The 19,657-nt window shown below is 39.2% G+C and overlaps 1 protein-coding gene across 4 annotated transcripts in view; it reads right to left on the reverse strand.

Annotated features, from left to right (window-relative positions):
* ABHD5 (abhydrolase domain containing 5, lysophosphatidic acid acyltransferase) overlaps positions 1 to 19,657 on the reverse strand; it is a 28,985-nt gene continuing 9,328 nt past the window's right edge. The window contains exons 1-7 of one of the 4 annotated variants that reach the window (XM_035318089.1): positions 13,128 to 13,177; positions 11,792 to 11,877; positions 11,151 to 11,523; positions 8,007 to 8,161; positions 4,964 to 5,075; positions 4,220 to 4,406; positions 1 to 2,235 (exon numbers count right to left, since the gene is read on the reverse strand). In XM_035318089.1, coding sequence (XP_035173980.1) covers positions 2,146 to 2,235; positions 4,220 to 4,406; positions 4,964 to 5,075; positions 8,007 to 8,161; positions 11,151 to 11,523; positions 11,792 to 11,877; positions 13,128 to 13,162 — 1,038 coding nt within the window. In that variant the 5' untranslated portion in view covers positions 13,163 to 13,177 and the 3' untranslated portion in view covers positions 1 to 2,145. Of the gene's footprint in view, positions 2,236 to 4,219; positions 4,407 to 4,963; positions 5,076 to 8,006; positions 8,162 to 11,150; positions 11,524 to 11,791; positions 11,878 to 12,123; positions 12,186 to 12,664; positions 12,763 to 13,127; positions 13,178 to 19,657 lie in introns of those variants that run through there. The other 3 variants (XM_035318087.1, XM_035318088.1, XM_035318086.1) reach the window with 3 other exon arrangements.

Here is a 19,657-nt window from a genome sequence, read left to right on the forward strand (position 1 = left end):
TTTTAGAGGTGTTTTTATTTTTTTTATTGTGCAAAACTGAAGCAGCAAGTAAGTCTTACTAGTACAATGAGCTGAAAAAGCAAGGGATATTTAAGAGAATGTTCACATTCAATGTGCAATTTTTATCCCTACTTCCATCTCTTGATGTGGAATCTAGAATTCCCATCATTAAGTGCTATCTGAAAATGCCAATATCTCGCTTCACCTTTTATTATTTGGAAGACATGCAAAACGTATTTTCCATCGGGCCTTTACATACAATTTGAACAGCTGTTTAAGTTGATAAATACAAATTAGACATCAAAAGGGTGAAAAAAATACATACCAAAGGGATCCACCTAAATGGTGGCATGATTGATAATTTATAGCTTATATTAAATAAATTGTTATTCTGATTTTCCATTTGAACTCGAGAATTCAGCAAATAACACAGAATTTTGTTTAAAAATCTGGCATCTTCTAAAGTGAAAATTCAATATTTAATTCAATAATTTATTTTAATTAAAATCTTTAGCTTGTGAGATATCAAGTGCTAGCAGTCGAGGCAGTTACAAAAACTGTTTGATGTTTACATAGCACCATATAGATACAAATCTCCTTCAGAAAGAGAGATTATGTTCAGCTGGGAACATAACCTGAGTATTTCCTGAAGATTTTAGGCATCTTTGCCTTCTTTATCATCAATGTGCACCACAATTAATGTGAGCAAAAATGCACAGAATTCCACTCAAGCCTTAAGATGGTGCTATCAATTCGATTCTCTGTGTACAAAAGTATTAGGAATTCTTCAGTAGTCAATTTAACATTCAGAAGCAGATCAATAATTCGATGTAAACTCTTTGCTAAAAAACAAACCACCACATAATTTGGCTTTAAAGTGACCAAGTATTTTGCTTAATTTAATTTACTAGGCTGGTAAAGAATTACTAACAAACTACATTTTCAAAGAGATGCGGAGGCTGGATTATCTCCAGTTTCAAAATACACAAAATATCTAACTATATAAAGAAATCTCCAAAACGTACAACTACAATTTGTTACAGTGGTGTTGTTTGTTCCAGTAAGAATCCTTCCTATAAGGAGGTTGCATGCTAACTAAAATACACTAACCTGCTGTAGTTGCCAATTAGAAAATATCCCTCTGCACCCACCCCACACCCCACCCCAAATTTACTAGAAAGCAGACTAGAAGTTCTATCTAAAGGAAAGGGGAATTACGCTCACTATCCAGATGAGCATTCCCTAGCCCTAATCAAAATCTTGTTGCCAACTTCTCTATGATTGTTAGGTTTAGGCAAGCAACAAATCTTGCAATGATCATAAAGAGTTAAAAATAGAATAACTAACAAGCCATTTTCTGTACTTTAGATCACTGAAATCTACGTATCAAAATATTTATGGAAGCATGAGCATTGGTGTCATCACTGACTCTTACAAACTGAAGCTTCTGTAAAAGTTGCACACGTGGAAAAGATGCCTTGAGATAAACAGAGGTAAAACCCAACAGAAGAAGGATTTCCTAATATTGAGCCCTGATTTCTTACAAAGTAACACATTATTCAGTGATAAAGACTGCTCATTATTTTGGCCCTGTCTCTCTCTCAGAATCAGCTTCATAAGCTGTTATCACTTCAACGAAAAAAAACCAACCCTGTTAAAATATTGTATATGGAGTTCTGAATTCCATAAATAAAATATATAAGCGATTTCATATTCTCGCTATGAAACATCAACTAGAAAATATGAATGTTTATGAAGAAACACAATCACATTTTATGTGTTACGTCTATACTGGTATAGATCTCTGTGTTAATGGAGAATTCAGCATCTTTATAGAGTTCAACACACGAATGAAATTCCATTCCATTTTTGAAGAAAATTCCAGTTTAAAAAGTTGTAAGTAATTTCATGTACGGCAGGCCAACGATCTAAAACCACATCTCAAACAAAGCTGTACAAAGTTTGCTTCAAAATTCCCCATCCCCCAGAAAGGCACTAAGTGGTTTAAGTGTGCAAATGGCTTCTTAGAAGAAACAGTGTGCAAACAGAGCCTGTTCCATTAGCTCCGCATTCTTTAATAATTTCCTAGAAAGTATTGCTATTACATGTTATCTACGGTATGAATTTCTGAAGAACAGAAGACAGTCAGTCCACGGAATCACAGATATCTTTCACTCTCTGATTGAAGTCTTCAGGCTGATCAGCGTACACGTAATGACCCGCACCGAGGATAGCCTGGAGGACGAAGGTGAAAGAACAGGTCAAAAGGAGAAGAAAATGATAAACAAATAAAAAAATACTGGGATAGGTGGAGAATATCACCACAAAAACAAAACCACTATTACTTGAAAGGAGAAGTTTCTAAACTGAAACTGATCCATTGCACCCAGCGTGTGTTAATGAAGCTAGCAAAACTTCTGCCAGGAGGTGGTATCATACAACCTAAAAAAGACTGTAAATACAAGGCAAACTGGAAGTTTGTTTCACCTTTCGAATGAGCTTCGCTAAACAGGAAGAAAGGACAAAACCACTGCTTTCTCAACTGCACACCTTGTTGATAAAAGATTCAGGTAAATGCAAGTAACTGCAAAACAAACCTAAAAGAATGTATCAAACCCCTGATTAACGTTCATCCCTTTCATTCTCTGCTCAAACAATTCTGCAAAGTAGGTCTTCGGTTCTTTAAGTGTTTGTATGAGAACATCTAATCATTTGTATTCCCTTATCATGAAAACTACATGGAAAAGACTCAAGAAGGCACTAGGATAAATGATTAACAACTCAGACAGAAATTGCTGAGGATTTTCTAGCCTTCTAGAAGCAGATTTCAGTCCTCGCAATTAACTATTACTGTGTTAAACAGGGGACAGTCAAACCCAAATGATGCAACATATGGGGAAAAAAAAACAAACACACAAAAAAACCCAAACCAACAAATTTCTGGCCTATCATTCCACTGCAACTATGTAAAAAACATTAGGGGCTTAAGTAAGCACGCACATGGTGGTTACTGCATTTCTAAAATTTATCATTCTCTGACAAAACTGGTATGAAGCAAACCATAAGTCACAAAGGTACTTGACTATTTTAATCCTATAGTCAATCCAAGATTAATTTGTATTTAAATCTATTTTTCCCCTTCCCCCATTAAAACACTCCCTCTTCAGTCTTTAAATTAAAGCACTCTGCCTTAATTATAGCTGAATTTTCTCCACTTGCAGTACTGCCTTCACGTCTGGGGCCCCCAGCACAAGAAGGACATGGACCTGTTGGCCTGTCGGTGCACGTCCAGAGGCCACAAGGATGCTCAGAGGGCTGGAGCTCCTCTCCTCTGCAGACAGGCTGAGGGAGTTGGGGTTGTTCAGCCTGGAGAAGAGAAGGCCCTGGGGAGACCTTAGAGCACCCTTCCAGTGCCTAAAGGGGGCTACAGGAGAGCTGGAAAGGGACTCCTTGACAGGGGGTGTAGGCTGCTGTGTGCTTGTTAATAGTGATTTTTTTTTTGTAATTTAACTCTTGGTTTAAGCAGCAGTGTGATACTTTCAGATCTGGACATCTGCATTTGTGACATGTATTTGTGCTCTTTAACGTGTGTAAGCAGTTCAGTAACAACGTCTTTTCTTCAAGTTCCAGCTCTGATGTCAGCAGTATCAAGATGATAAAAACATATTTCAATGACTTGTCGAAATACACTATCAGCACCACATATGCATTTCTGCCCAGTTAGGACGAGACATCGGTAAGAAGGCAGCTGACACACACAAGAACATTTTATCACTTCACAGCATTGCAACATACATGCATGTATATTCAATTACCACGTCTGACAGATGTGACAATGCACAAGTTTACTTTAAAATAAACGGTCAAATCCCCAGGTGCTTACCACTGACCACAAAAATTATGTCTATTAGCACATTACAGAAAAAAATGAATTGTAAAGCAGAGAAGTGACCTTGTTCAAAGATATGATTCAGTTCCCAGTGCTACAGTTAAGTTTCTTTCTTCCTCTGGGAAACACTCTTTTGTCTGGGTTTTCTTTGACACTTTCTTTGACATGCTAACACTTGTTTTCTGTCTTTCCATTAAAGAAATCAGAAGTTATTACCCTGGTCTTTAAATCAAAGGGCCCTCATTTCCACAGCTGGTATAAAAAACACATTGATATGATTTAAACAAATCCACACAACGAACTAAACAACTGCTTAGGAATTGAACTTACAATTGTCTTCACATATGAATTTGGTCTCAGAGACTGGATAGTGCTGCCAGAATTGCCATCTATACACGAACGTGCTCCGTAGACCACAGTGATAGGAATGTCTTGATCCATTTGTGGAATCCGTTGCAGCATCGGCCTTTTTGCCCATCCGTATGGAATAGTCATGTTCTTGAAAGCTGTTTCACCACTTCAAGCCATTCAAAAAGGGTAAGAGTAATTATATTTCCAACGGATTTGCCTTTTCTCTTCTCCTTTTACCCATACCTACCTAAGAATTGGAGTATCTGTGCCTTTTGGTAATATAGACAAAAGAGTGCATGAGCGTGGGATTTCTGACTATTAAGAAACAGATTTTCAAGCAGTTTTCCATAGCCTTTTTTTATATGTAGTACTGAGTGATAACACTTAAAAGAGTAAGATACCAAATTTATTTATTTTTAAGAAAATCTTTACAATTCAAACCACTATAACAACTTTGGGATTAAAAATAAGCGCCCAACCCCTCAGAATTAAGACACGGGTAATTTAAAAGAAATAACAAATTCGGATAGCTTCTACATCTAGTTTCTGAAATCCATAGAAAGTACAACGCTATTTTTTGTTTAATTAATACAGTAAATATTACAATAATAAAAACAAAACAAAAACACCTGCACACTGTTGCCATGACCATTGGAGGGAGCAGTAGGCCATCAGTAAAGGAAAGACTGACTTCAAAACATAGACTAGGAAACTCACACTCACCTGGGTGACTGTACATTGCAGTGATAGATATATTCAGTCACGGTGTTATCATCAAACATTGATGCGTATTTTCGTTTGAAATCTGGTCTTAAACGCTGAACAAGGCTTAGTCCTGTCAAGACAGAAAATTAGAAAAATGTTAGTAGAGACAACTTTATCAGACTGCCTAACACTTTTCATTAAAACCCTCCAAACATGCTCCCGTGAAACTCGTGGCTAACTTTGATGACTTCTAAAACAATGCTTTGTTACACCACTTACAAGTCTTAGGAAAACACAATAGCAAACAGGAGCTAAACATAATAATTCTGAAAGATTTTACATTGTACCAGAAGAGGGGCAATTTAATGCCTACCAAATATGGGGAATGTTTGTGAAGGGTCACTGCAAAATAAAAGAAACGAGCAAAGGGAACCAGCGAAAGGACTAGGCAGATACCATTTTGCCAAAAATATAGTTCTGCATGATAGCAACAATTTCCTTCTTCCTCTGGCAGCACCGGGTGTGCCAAAAGCATCCGGCCTTTCAGAGTCAGAAGGCACTGCTGAAAAAGCTGTGATGTTTTTCTTCTTTACGTATAAGTTCATACTCCTCCTATTTATACAACAGTCTTCTTCTGAAGTTAGTTAATCTAATTAGTGTTTAGGTGAAATAAAAGAAGTCTGCGCTGAAAAGTAGGTATAGAAATCTTGACGTGAGTACAAGACATTAGCAGTGGACTCGCTAGTATCAGGTTGATGACTGAGAGCTTAATGATCACAAGGGTCTTTTCCAACCTAAACGATTCTACAATTCTGCGATTCTATAAACTAAGGGATTTCACCTAGGAAAGCTGTCATCTGCATGCTCTCTTAACAGCCAAAGAAAAGAGGCAGGTCCTTTCAGGGGGCAATTTGGGCTTTTTAAAGTTAAGCTCCTATTTTGAATCCCTTCCTTAAGGAATTTACCCTCTTCTAACTGACCGGGTGGATCTTTGGGACAAAAACCTCATAAAAGGCCAATCTCAGTCTGAGAATATTACTCACCTCTGAAGACAGAGGCTCACCGTTTACCACTTGAGTTTATAAACTGAAAATACTGTTGTTAATCGGTGCAATCACGATGATGTCACTTCTATCCACCTGTTGCTGGCCAAAGGCCTGGCACTATTTATGCAGACCTCGTAACAGTGATCTATGCGTTTGTAACCTTGAGATTAGACTATTGCAACATGCCCTTATGTATGCTTTAAGTCAATTTAGAACATGAATACAGAGAAAGAGAAAACAATTTGCTTATGAAACAGACATTTAAAGTCCTGAAATGATGAAGATTTTGCAAACTTTCTGCAATTTGCTCTGCCACCTATATTTTCTCTATAGAGAAATTTAGTTGCCAGACTTCTGTCTTTTTCTGAAAATCAACTAACTGGAAACCACTCAAGGAAAAAGCTCTCTCTCAATTCTACTTCTCTCCCAGGTTTAGGTGTCTGCCTGCAGGTTTGATTAAATATCCATGAGACAGCACTGTGGTACCCCAAATAACCCTGCCCACATTTAAATGTCTAACTCATACCTTTGAACAAGAGCAAGAGGCCTTCGCCTTCTATTGAGGCTCACACAGTTACACCTGCCCAGCAGTTCAAGCACAAGTGCACGTAGAAGGAAACCTGGGTTTGGTTCAGTGCCTTCATCAGGTTGGGTTTGATGCCTGCACTGCTTAAACCTACCCTTCTCTAAGAACTACGCCTCCCCTGTCAAGAACTACACGGTAAGTTGATGATGAGAAACGTTTTGAACATCTGGTGTGAGAAACTAATGAAAACTTTTGAAAAGCAGTGCCCTCAACTTCAACCTATAGGCAAGCCTAGTCTGGGGATACCTGGACAAGACAGGGTCTGTTTCCACAGCATGGTTCTGACTGCATTTACTTGCTACGGGAGACAACTTCAGCTCTGAACTCTTCCAGCTGGATTGATTTATGCATACATTTGTTATTGGATAGAATGCATTAAATCAGTGCTTATCACTCAATATGCTTCAAGTTGTTTTGTTAACCAGATTAGAAAGCATTTTACTCAAAAAGAAAATCTGTTTGTACAAAACACTGCTTGTTTGAAACGCTAATTTTGTCATCCTTCTGAAAACAATCGAATACATTAGCATGTTAAAATACACAACCTATAGGAAGAGATTTAAGAAACAGATGTGGTTTAAACAAAGCCTAGAAATGCCACTAGTTCCTTTCAGACTGAACACTAAAAATGATGGAGAGGTAAACACAAAGTTATAAATAACTTCTGAGGGGTCTGAAGGCTATCTTTTTCCAAGCCCCCCCAACAGATACTCCAGTAATACAAAGAGTAATAAACAGATTACTTCTTGTCCTCCAGGAGGAATACGTATGATGAATTTAAGATTTGACCATGAACTTCTCCTCACTCCCCGTATCAACTAAAACAGCAGTATTCTGGTCATCTCTACTTAGTCCTGGTGTTAGGGTGTACAGAATTTATCTCATCAGTGCTTTTGAAAATGTAGAAATACGAATGACAGACTGCTGCTGTAATGCAGGACACTGCTGAGGTTCACAAAACTGCTAGAGTAACAGGAAAGCGGCCGATGGAAAGAACACGGTTTCAATTTCTTTAAACCCCAGCAAAAGACAAATGTACTTACGAGAGACTGCATCCTAATGTTAAGGAAAATTGGAAATCTTGTTTGTCACTCAAACTGCAGTTGGAAGGGCAACTAAACGGACTGTGACTGGAGGCAACCCGACAACCTTTTCACAGCAATGCCTCTTTGTCAGGCTTCACCAGCAGATGTCCACATGTTCTGGCCCATCGTAGCTGTAGCCTACAGTACGTGCTGTAAACTACCACACTAGTATTTCTAACAGAAAGATCTTGCCCTCAAGAGTTCGTCTTTCCTCAAGCCCTCCCACCTCCTCCAACTATACTCCCTGTGGGTGATGTGGGCTTGCAACAAAGCCTATCTTAGTGTGGTATCTGCTCCTTGCTTACACTTCAGGCAAACGGTTTTTAAGAGTAGCTGAAACTCACCAAAGGGTCCTGCTATCCTCAGCCCAGCTAACGGATTAAATGGACTCAGTATAGCTCCTAGTGCTTTGATCCAGATTGGAATTGGTCTTTCGTGTTCAGCATTGTCAGGCCTCTCCGGAAAACCCCACGGCTCCACTAAGATAAGGTGTTTGACCCTGTTGGCAGAAAAGGTTCAGAGGTTTAGAGTACGGTGACTTTCCTTTGATTGAGAAAGTCATAAAATTGCTCTCTGAGGATGACACAATCTGTTTTAGTCACTTCTGTCATAGTGGCCTATTATGTTTCTGACCCATCGAGGTTCTGCATTCAAATGCTACTTAAATAAGGCTGGAATTTCAAGTAATCATATGTAGGAACACCAGAAGCTTGGAAGCTCACGTCACAACGAGAAACTCAGCATTCAATAGATACCTACTATCATAGACATTTGAGAAAACAGTGAGTCCTTTTCCTATTTTAAAAAATGACCAAACCCACCTACTTGGTTTAGGAAGGAGCAGTTTAATTTGAGAGAAAAAAAGGGAATTGCACTAGTTTCATTTAAGTAAACATTTAAAACTCTGTCACTCTTCTCCAAGCCATCTCAGCTCTCCGTTCTATGAAGGGATGCAATTTATCTGAAAAAGAGACTTATCAAAGTAAAACTTGATCTGAGTGAAGCAGTGAGTGAAGCAGATCAAAATTAGCAGATGTTTTCTAAATTTGTTGATTTTGGTTGATAAAAGCAATGCCTGAGAGACAATTTATAAAATTATCACTCAAAGGAATCTCAGTACAGCGGGTACAGTAGGCGTCTCCAGCACATGCAACAAATCAATCACTTCATGCTGCAAATTCCCCTCGAGCAAAAAATTTATTTCACCTTGATGGATTGGAATCATCCATTTGTTTAATCCCATAGTAACACCCGCTCTGACAGGGCTGTACTAGATACTGCTGATACCTGGAAAAGTGACTCCAATATAGTTTTGCATATTTAAGGAGATTTTGCATGCAAGCTTCAACACTTTCTTCTTCAAGACTTCCTTCTCTTTCAAAGCCACAAGATCAGGTATTTAATACAGCAGAGTTCTTAGTGGCTAAAACGATTTTAGAAGTGATTCTGCAGGCTATTTCTGGACCATAATCGTTCGGGAAACCAAAAATCTGTGCTTGAAATGAGGGGCTGAAAAGGATTAAGCTCACAAAGATGTTTCTTGGCTGTCAGCTCAGCCATGAGCGTATTTGCACACAGCAGCAAACAAGAGCAGTAACAGAGGACAGGGTAGAATTTAACTACATAAACCAAGGATGAGAGATTAGAGGCTAAGGAGTGTAGGCCATGAGGGGCTGTTCAGGACAACTAAATATTCTGTGCATACACCATGCCATTAAACATAGCACAGCATACACAGAAATAAAAACAGAGCTAGCTTTTTTGTCTTGTAATGTTTCTTAATATTTTCCTTCCTTTTTTTGCATTCTTCCTTTTGGTAATCAAGTCTAAAGCACAAGCTGGATAAAAGGAAGCTGGCCATGAAAACCATTCAAAAAGTGACAGTCCAGAAGCTGCAGTATTTGAAAATCACAACCCCACCACCACCCAGGAGTATTCTAAATGGGAATCTTTTTGAATTAATAATCTCAGATGTCCCATGTACAGATTTGGTACAACACAGTAAATTAACGGATCATGTGAGGCTGGAGAAACAGATCTACTTTCATAACAATATGGATCCAGAATCCCTTAAGCCTCTAATGAATTGTCAGATAATCTGTTTGAAAGCTGTTCTATATTTATCACTTGATTCAGCACTGCCCTAAGATCCTATCAGTCAGTGTGATAACTTGATGGTGTTAGTTTTTTCAGAGAGACGTTAGTAATGTGAGAGCACAAACTAAAACACCCCCAAATGAACTGACCCCAACTTAAGCAGAGTGAAGCATGAAAACACAGAGGAGCCACTTTCAACGTTAGACAGCAGAAGGCAGAAACACAGAACCACGTACAGAAATTTCAGAAGAAAGGGTAAGAAACTTTTAAGTCATCCCTACAAGCAACCACCTGCAGTCAGCTAGAAGCTGTTTTACACCCAAATGGATAAGAGGTTTACATCCCTAAAGCAGAGAACTGCATTCATTCAAATTCTGGATTTAGACACGAGCCTGCTTTCATACCTCACTTCCAGCAGCATGTGCCAGCTGTCAGCCAGTTGACAGAGAAAGAGACTAAGCTTTTTAGGAAAAAAAACAGATGTATGGCCTTATACCATGATCTCCAAATGAGAGAGCAAGGTATGCGTATGGTATCAATTGATGCTAATATAAAATAAGACATTTGTTCTGTATAATGTAGAATCTCCCATATGATGTGGCAATCTGGACTTCCATTCACATCTTTTAACAGGGGTTTGCTATGCCTAGTTAGACAAAAGCAAGGTCATTTCTTGATACAGAACAACCTCAGCTGGTGGGATCCTCGCTCAACAGGGCCTATATAACTAGGCTATATTGAAAAGAGACAAATTATTAGTTTAGGGTAAAAAAAATGGATTAGCTGTCAACCATGATGTGGTGCAGAAAATGTTGATGAGACGTGGTTCCAGCACTGCTACAGCTGGATTGTTTTTCAAAGAAGAAATACGAAGTGGCACAGAGATAATTTAAATCAAACAGCCACTAAAACTCTTTTTACATCATCATGCTTGCACGAGGCTGACTGCTAACATATAGGCATAAACTACCTAGGGAAAATAAATTCAGAAGTTTCACTGTTAGCCATAACAATGGGACAGTTGACAGAAACAGGCCTATTTTTGTCCTAAAATAATAGGTTTGATCAGAGATGTCTCAAACATTCACATATAAATATGATCCTTGCTATTTAGCCTTATAACATGCCAAGGGGGTACTGAACAGAAACAAAGAAGCAAAGTAAAGTAGACAGAAAAAAAATGTGTTTACCACATCTACTTATCTCTACTCATCTGGAAACAAACCACGCAATTAACACTTGGGGCTTAAAATTCATTATCAAGTTCCTTTAAATCAGCACAGCCATTTCCTTAAAGACCATCTATAAATAGCCTGATAATATAAAACCTGTGCTAACATCACCAGTCAAAAACAGAAAAGGAATTCCTTCATTCCTTTATTTTCACATACCTTGATGGGTACTTTAGTGAGTAAGCAGCAGCCAGGAATCCACCTAGGTTGTGTCCAAGTAAAATCATTTTTTCTAGCCCCACCTCTTTTCTCCATTGTTCTATGGATTCCACAAACTGATTTTCTGCTTCCCGAGCATCGGCGTCGAAGTGGGGTCTACTGCTACGTCCAAATCCCAAGAGGTCGAAAGCATGAACGGTCCTGTTTTCACAGAGCTCTTCAAAATTGAGAGCCCACATTCCGACACCTCCTCCAAACCCATGAAGGAGGACAAGTGGAGTTTTACGTGTGAGGTCTGGAGAGAACGTCAGCGTCCATATTTTATTTCCATTGGCTATATACACATACCGCTTATTGTATGTGCTTGTAATACCTGAAAAAAAGAGAGGCAAAAAAATGATGTTGCTAGCCACGACCGATACAATATGAAGTACATTTTATGGAAACTGCTGTTTGGAATAGGACATCCCTTTCAAAGCAGAGCCAACAGGCAAATATAATAAATAAGGGAACAATGAAAATAGAGTTCTAAACATGGTTATTTCATTGCAATGTAGAAGCTGTATTTGAAAAAAAATCTGATTATGGAAAATGATAGAAAATTTTGTTAAATCTATAAATCTTATTAAAAACAGACTTACATTTTAGCATTTTGTCCTCGGCCTCTTTAAGGTGTAGCAGCGATGTGGGACACCAAGCAGGAAGCCAGCTGAACAACCATCCCAACCTACAACAGCAATACAGAATATAAAGTTCTTGAGCAAGCCGATCCCATTCTGCACCATTTGGTGCTTTGAAGAAGTTCCTTTTGCTGCTCTTGAAAGAACCCATGTATACCACACGTCCTGCAGGACAGGAGCGAGCAGTAGGAAGAAATCCACCTTCCCTGTCTTTTATGAAGTGGTGTTAGGATCAGGGGTGTTGTTCAAACAGCACCCTGTCCCTCCGCTGCCTGTCCCTTATCAGGGTGTACCGATGTACCTCCGTCAGAGCAGGATTCTTCTGGGAACCTGGAGACATGAGTCCTCACAGCGACCCGAGAAGCTTGGCAGGAAATAAAACACAATCGTGGGGGTTTCCAGGCCCCTCTCAGGTTCCCCTGGAAGCCTGCCTGCACATACACTACCCTGCATGAACCCACTGCTTCCAGAAAAGCAACAAGCCTTGTGCCTGCCAGCCTAACCCGAACTAAGATGCACACAGCAAATAAATCCAAAAAGTGGAAAATAAGCAGGTTTATTCTAGCAAAGCAAAGCACCAGGGACTTCATTAGAGACTTAGAAACAAAGTCACAGCAGAAAATCAAACAGCAACTTCAAGCCCCCCTAACAGAAGCTACTTTTCAGCTGTCACTTGCTATCTTTATAGTACCCTCTTGACCATGAGAGCAGGGGAATGACTCAGCTAGCAGCACAGCCTCAGGGACATCAAAGGACACAGCAATTAGGTGCAGCTCTTCCTAGGTGCTATTTTTTCCCCTTTTTCAACAAGGAATCCTCTTCTCCCTCCCTTGCCTGTTTTTGAAGTAGCTCAGACTACTTGCAGTGCAAAGCTTGCTACTGTAGGACCTCAAACCACTCCTTGTGGAGAAGAGCATGAAGACACCAAACTTGCAATCAATTTTCTTTTAGTGCTTTTTTTTCCCACACTGAATTCCTTTCCAATTAATTACAGTATTTTCAGGATTGAATGCTGCAAGTATCAGTTGGACAAAAACTGATCTTAAAAGACTGCGAGACTACTAGTGTCCAATTTTTCGGAGCCTGCACAACCCATCAATAACAAATTTACCATTTGTCCTTCCAAGTTCTTTATCCAAATAATGTTCTCCCCACCCTTGTCAGGGGCTGAGCTATCCCAGCTGCACAGCTATTTATGTTTATGATACAACATGGCAGGGTTTTTGGGAACGCACAATGCAATCGCGAGCTGCGCTGCATTTAGGGAACATCAGGAAAAAAATCAAACACAACATACTTGGTCAAGAAAGGATTCATCACCCAATCACCCATGGCCACTGTTACTCAACGTTATTTACTTTCCTGAGAAACACACGGATGTCTGGCTGGTCTGTACATGACCTTCCTAAACCCCAGAATGTGGGAAGCACGCTGATGGCGTATGGACTGAGAGCTGGGCAGCTGAATGCTGTACGCTTGCCCAGATGCCTCGTGCAATCCGAGACCTGAAGAAACTCAGCATCCTCCAGGAATGGTATCCAACTGATTGGCCTCCACATTAAAATAGATATCTTAAAGGGTTAGAAGAGGTATCTGTGAGGTTAAAGCTGGCACCTGCCAAAAACGACATCACCAGCAAATAACTGTTAAATCTGGGCTTATCAATATCACTGCGTCCAATATTATGAATTACTCTGGTGAATTACTAAACAATAGTCATGCTCCACCCTTTTAAGCTAAACTTTCTGCTAGTTAGGTGCTGAAATACACATTTGCATTCATAATTCTCAAGTCAGGAGCACAAAATCCAGTTGCTGTTTCCCTCAAGCTAAAACTGTATAAAATATTTACTTCTAGGGAAAACACTTATTTAGCAAAGGAACTTTTTAAAAGATTTTTTAGTAAGGAAATGTATAGCTGTAACATGTCAACATGAAGACAGTGTAGAGATATGACCCCCCAAAAATCTACAGTTCACAACCTCAGAATTTCATTTCCCAGTCCTAGGGAGGCATGTGAATACCCAAGAAAAATATTTCAAGAATTGTATCAGAATCAGGAAATTTTAGCGTAAGTGTTCACTCTTTCCTTTTGCTAATTATCAGTACTGTTTATGAATACAGAGATTTTCATTCAGAGGAGACATCACACACGTGTAAACCTTGACAAATAAAGTCAGCAAGCTGAAATGCTTAGAATAACAATTATATATATGTTTCACTCATTCTGTACTTGCTGAACTGAAAGAGCAAGTGAAGATGACTTTCCATCAAAAAGCGATTAAGAATTTAAGAAAGAAAATATATAATCATTTATATTCAAGACTTAATCCTTTGTTCTCCCCACCTCCTTCCAACAAATTGCTTGATGTTTTTCACATGCAGAGAACAATGAACTGTTTAATTTATTTAATCACATCCCTGCTATAGGTGCACTGTAGCCTTCCAAAGGTATTATTTATTCTGTACATCTGTGCTAAATGTGTCCTCTAAATGCACACAAGAATGTCAATTGCTTACATGACCTATCATTTTTATTACTGTGATATTAGGGTAAAATAGCTATGCAGCATCAAAAAAAAGGAATGGCTTTTTCAAGACCATTTGTTCACCAGCAATGTAGGTAAGACATGAAAGAAAACTAAGCATTTCAGCTGTAGTTTCACGTTGCGAGCGAGCCAACCACTGCCAGAAGAGGCAGGCCCCACTCTGCTCTCACCAGCCACCACTTCCCAAACACTCTGTTTCCACCTTCCTTCATAAAGATGAAAAAACAGAGGAATCTTGTATTTTGAGGAGTTAGGAAATCCACTGTGCTTAGCTGCCTGCTCTATCAAAAAGCGTGAAATAAATCTGGCAACTGCCAGCCCCCATTTCTGTCGTTTGCTGGTGATTGTACGCAATGGGAATTGAGTATCAAACTACCAAGGCATGTAACTAGTGGAATTGAAGATGTCTTTTCTCGTTTGGCCAAGCAGGAACATTCACCAGTTTGCACACCCATGCTAAAACGGCTAATAATCAGTAGGGCTGAGAGGGCAGAGCCATGCCATAGGGTGCTTCCTCACATCTGTTTGGGGTCAGTTCTGCTCACACAGCTGCCTGAACAAGCCTGGAGCATCGGAACAAGGAAAAATCAGAGGGGTCAGGTGGGGGGGTTGCTGCCCTGCTAAGGGCTCAATCAACACACACGAGTCTGTAGGAGGCAGCTGACCTCCAGGCTTCTCCTAACACGTTTGAGGCAGGAGGCCATAAGGTAAGGGCAAGTCCCAGAGATGTGTTACATGGCCTTAGCCAAGGTGACCAGCGTGAGGCCAAATTAGCTAGACCATCAGTAGTTTATGCTGACAAACATGGTAACAAATAATGAAAAAACAGCCCCCGCGGGAGATACACACAGATCTTTGATGCCTTGTAGAAGCCGGAGCCACAACCACAATGCAGAGGGGCCAGGACCCAACGCGCTGACTGGTAGTCCTGCTTCTCTGGGTCCATGTGGTGCTGGTCTAAACCGGGCTGGGAGTGCTGGAGCTTTGCGTGTGATGTGTGTGTGTGTTGCAGAACAGAAAAATTATAATTTCAGTCACTATCCACTTGCCGTATCTATCCTGCTTACTAAATACATTTTACATTGTACCTCACTGGGGAGCACGGTTCTGTGTCGCAGCCATTTTACCCAGTTCCCCCATGACAGCCTGCTGTTGGCTTATTTTAATAACAGACCGCCCCAATCGCACCCTTATTTGCTATGCAATCAAAAGCAAACAATGGGAAACCGTAGCATGCAGTTCAATTAATGAGAAACCCTGCTTAATCAAGCACAGCGCTCCTTCTTTAGCGGCAGGCCTGGGTGTCCGTGAACCACTCAGAACAGGAGATTGCCGTGAAGTTACATAAGAGGAAAGAGATCTCTCAAACTAATCTAAATTTTCAGTGTTAGGTAACTTGTGGATGTACAGCAATCCTGCCTTGCCTCACATGGTGTGATGCTCATTGTCCATGCTATAAATTGACTGATTTCAATGTATTTTGACAGACTATTTTTACCACGTGGATACCAAGCTAGAGATCTGAATTAGGCAGCCCTTAATCGTGCCGCTCGATCACCACACGAGTCAGAGGAGGCCTTCCTCTGGAGGTGCACACAGATGTTACGGGACATGATGGTCTGAGGGAAGGCCTTCCCAAACACAACAAGACATGGCTGGCCTTCAAATATACCACCCTCACAGGAGAAGTTAGATGGAAGCTCCTAATCTACAAGTAGCACACCTGGTGAATTTTTTTGGCATGCACAGGCACAACTTCCAATACCCAAAGTCAGAAAATGAGACCTAATTTCACAGCCCTTAGCTCCTCCTTCCCGCAGGAAAATTTCAAAGCTGAGTGGTGTTTTTTTTTATTTGAAAGTGTTCCATACAAGTCTTAGTTGTATTTCTGCTTCCTTGCTCATGAACTGATCATTTGTGATAGTCTGAAAGGGTTTAAGACTTCAAGAGTTCCCAGCTACATAAAAATTAAAAAAAAAAAAAGAATTAAAAAACAGCTGAGAGGTGATGATTCTGCTTCTGCTGTTCCTTCTACTAAGCCTTACAAGCCATGATGGGGAACATTACAACATTTTCCCAGCTCCAACTCAGTATATTATATGACAATGTTCATATTGCACTTTTTGAAAAGAGATGAAAAAACCTATTCACCCGAACAAGGTAAATCTAACTTGGGAAAATTGTAAAAATCTTATTCCACTCAATGAAGAAATATACTGTAGACAAACTTTTGACTTAGCTGTCACCGGCAGTGTGGCTGACTGAGTGAATCTCGTATGTAAGCATGCTCAAACTAAAATATTAGGATTTAGAGGATACTAGATGTCAGAACGAAGAAGGCAATTTTTCATTTATATTACATACTCTACGTGTACAAGCATGAGAAAGGAAACAGATATTAAAAATAAGTAATGATTACTGTCTGCAGAAATCTAAGGGGTAAAGAATAATTGAATATTGTGTAAAGGGTGATACTTCTTTTTCTTAGCTGCTCGAACATTTATTTGAAACAAGTATTTGCTGTCACAGCTCAACTTAAATTGCCCGAGGGTAACTTTCAAAAGAACTGAGCATCAAGTAGAGGCAGAGGCACAGCGAATGTGACCCACCCATCCACCTCCACCAACTAGGTCAAATCAGATGAAGAATGTGGCAAATAGGTAACACAGGTAACTATCGTTCTGACAGCTAGATTAAACCTATTTAGCTCGATGAGAGTTGATTATGTGCAAGACCACTGATGGATTTGTGGCCAGTTACAAATTTGGCATACTCCAAAAAAAGCTCATGCAAGCGTCAATAATACTGAAGGATTGTAAACACTTCTTGTTATGCTGAGGCATGCACTCAAACAGCTGACAGTCTACCCGATTTCTGGCCTGTAATGCTGGTTTCAAAAATGAAGCTCTACCATATCAAGATGTTCAACTGAATGTTCAACAGAAGTTGTTTGTAATTCTATATAGGAGATATAAATATACAGACAGTCTTCACTTGCTCTTCAAGCTCACAATGTAATTACTCCCATTAGAGTTGTATGAACGTGTGACTTTGAATGTGCATTAAGCTTAAAATCAGAGGTGTTTTCCCATGTATAAAACTGTTGCAGAGCTAGCTGTCATAATCTATGAAAGCTTGGGTGTCAAAAAAGGAAAACACAAAATCTGTACGTGACAGATCTCCACCAAATCAGAATAAATGAAAGCAATGTCATTTGCTTTGTGATGATTTGTCAAAAATTACTGACCTTCTGGGAGAATATATGCGGAGATCTTTCTACAGTGTTTACGATAAACTTTACTTCTGACTACAAATTTTGAAATTAGTAAGGTAATTAGAACTCCCAGTACTAATCAAAAAGGAGACACTGAAACATGTATCAGTGACAGAATCGTGGAGAACAGTTTCTCATCACAAATACTATCTGGACTTAAAAATTCCACCAGTAGGAAAGTCAGAGCTCAGCATCTGCAACAGTTACACAATAACTCAAAAAGGACTGAGGGAATGTAACTAAATACATGAACAACTGAGCTGCCTATCTGCTTTTGTTCTGCTCTCAACAACTGAGCGTATTTTATATTTTCAATTGAATTTCTGCTTAAAAAGCTAAAACACTGAGTGAACTCACTGGTAAATCATTTAAAGCTTCACCCTTAAAGCTTATTAGAATCAAGCTGATCTTTCAAAAACCCTAACCCTCCCCTCTCTTGACTCTCAGAATTAATTCTAGCTATTTGTAAGGATGAGAGTTACATCAACTACATGCACAGAATTTGTTATACTGTTTCTGCATAGCACTAAGAGGAATGGCATTCTGATTTTCAGGCCATCCAGCTAGCGTGATCATTACAAACATCAGTTGATTTGAGCTAGTCCCAAACTAAGGAGAAGCTTGCACTGTAACAGAGAAACAAGTGTAAGCTAATGGAAAAACAGCTCAGATTCTCTCTTTTTTTTTTTTCTGCAGAAAGTATTTTTGAAGTACTGTGCTAGCAAAGGAATTTAGAACTTTTTATAAGTGGCAGTCAAAATACATCAATAATTAAAAGAATGGGGCAGCTACTGTTATGGCTGGTTTCAGTATCATTTAAAACTGCAAAGAAAAGCAACCCAGTCAACCCTTTCAATTTCTATAAAAAAACCAACGACAGGCAAAACAGGAGTGAAAAGGAGCTTCCCATATTCACAACGAGGCAAAAGTTCAATATATCAAATTTAGGGCAAAATGTCAATTTTAAAAGTAAAACAGCGTCTTACTACAATGCTCTAAAAACACGCTGCAGTGTGTATTGCATATGTGCTTAAGTGAAAATACCAAGGCATAGTCTTTTTTTTTTTTTTTTTTTTTTTTTCCGGGAAACAGCAAAAATAAGTCTGTTTAACTAAATGCTTTCTGCATTTTCGTCAGCATCAGCTGTAGTTGATACAGAATCAAAGAGGTGAATAGCAACAACAACAAGTTTTCAGAGCCAATTCCATTTTGGGCTATTAAATTTCAAGCTTATGGGCAATGACCTGAAGCAGTACAAAGCAAAAGAAACTGTCAAGGATGCCAAAATCAAACATGACTTCATGTGTCAAAGTATCAGAGAGAAGCAGCAGGTTTACATCTGGCTAACTGATGTCTAAGAGTTAAATTATAATACACTTTTACTTTCTCATTTCATTAATTATATATAAGAAGAGTTTCTTCCTAATATCTAAACCTACCCTCTCTTAGCTTAAAGGCATTGTTTAAAATGGTTTAAAGCCATTCACTATACTCAAGTTCCATCTTGTTCTCTGCTTATACCTTGGAGAACGTGCCTTGGATATAAGTTGTGTAACAAATCAGTGAAAAAAAATACTCTGGAGAAAAACGCAATAACCTATTTCGAGCTAGTGTGTGAAAGAACAGAAAGGCATGTTTTTAAAACCCCAGTAAACTGAAAAGTAAACTCGAGGAGATACAGAACCAGCAACTATTTCCAATTCAAGGAAGTTTAAAAATTATTATGTATTGGAACTGCACATCTCTGAATCAAATTTGGTAGCATTTTTCTTTTTGTACCACAGTACTAAATGACTAATAGTGATATGAAATGTAAAATGCATCGGGCACTACCACTAAAATTAGGATGTCACGTAATCACTGCAGATTTAATTTTGTGAACAGGTTCCTGTTCCCCAATATAGCTTCAGACAAGCTGACCTCCTTTTGCCTTTCAACAGCTGTAACCATTTGAAATCCAATAAAATTATACATGCAACCTAGGTACCAGTATAGGCAGAGCTTA

The sequence above is a fragment of the Oxyura jamaicensis genome, chromosome 2 (genome assembly GCF_011077185.1).
Source record: "Oxyura jamaicensis isolate SHBP4307 breed ruddy duck chromosome 2, BPBGC_Ojam_1.0, whole genome shotgun sequence".
NCBI classification, from domain to species: domain Eukaryota; kingdom Metazoa; phylum Chordata; class Aves; order Anseriformes; family Anatidae; genus Oxyura; species Oxyura jamaicensis.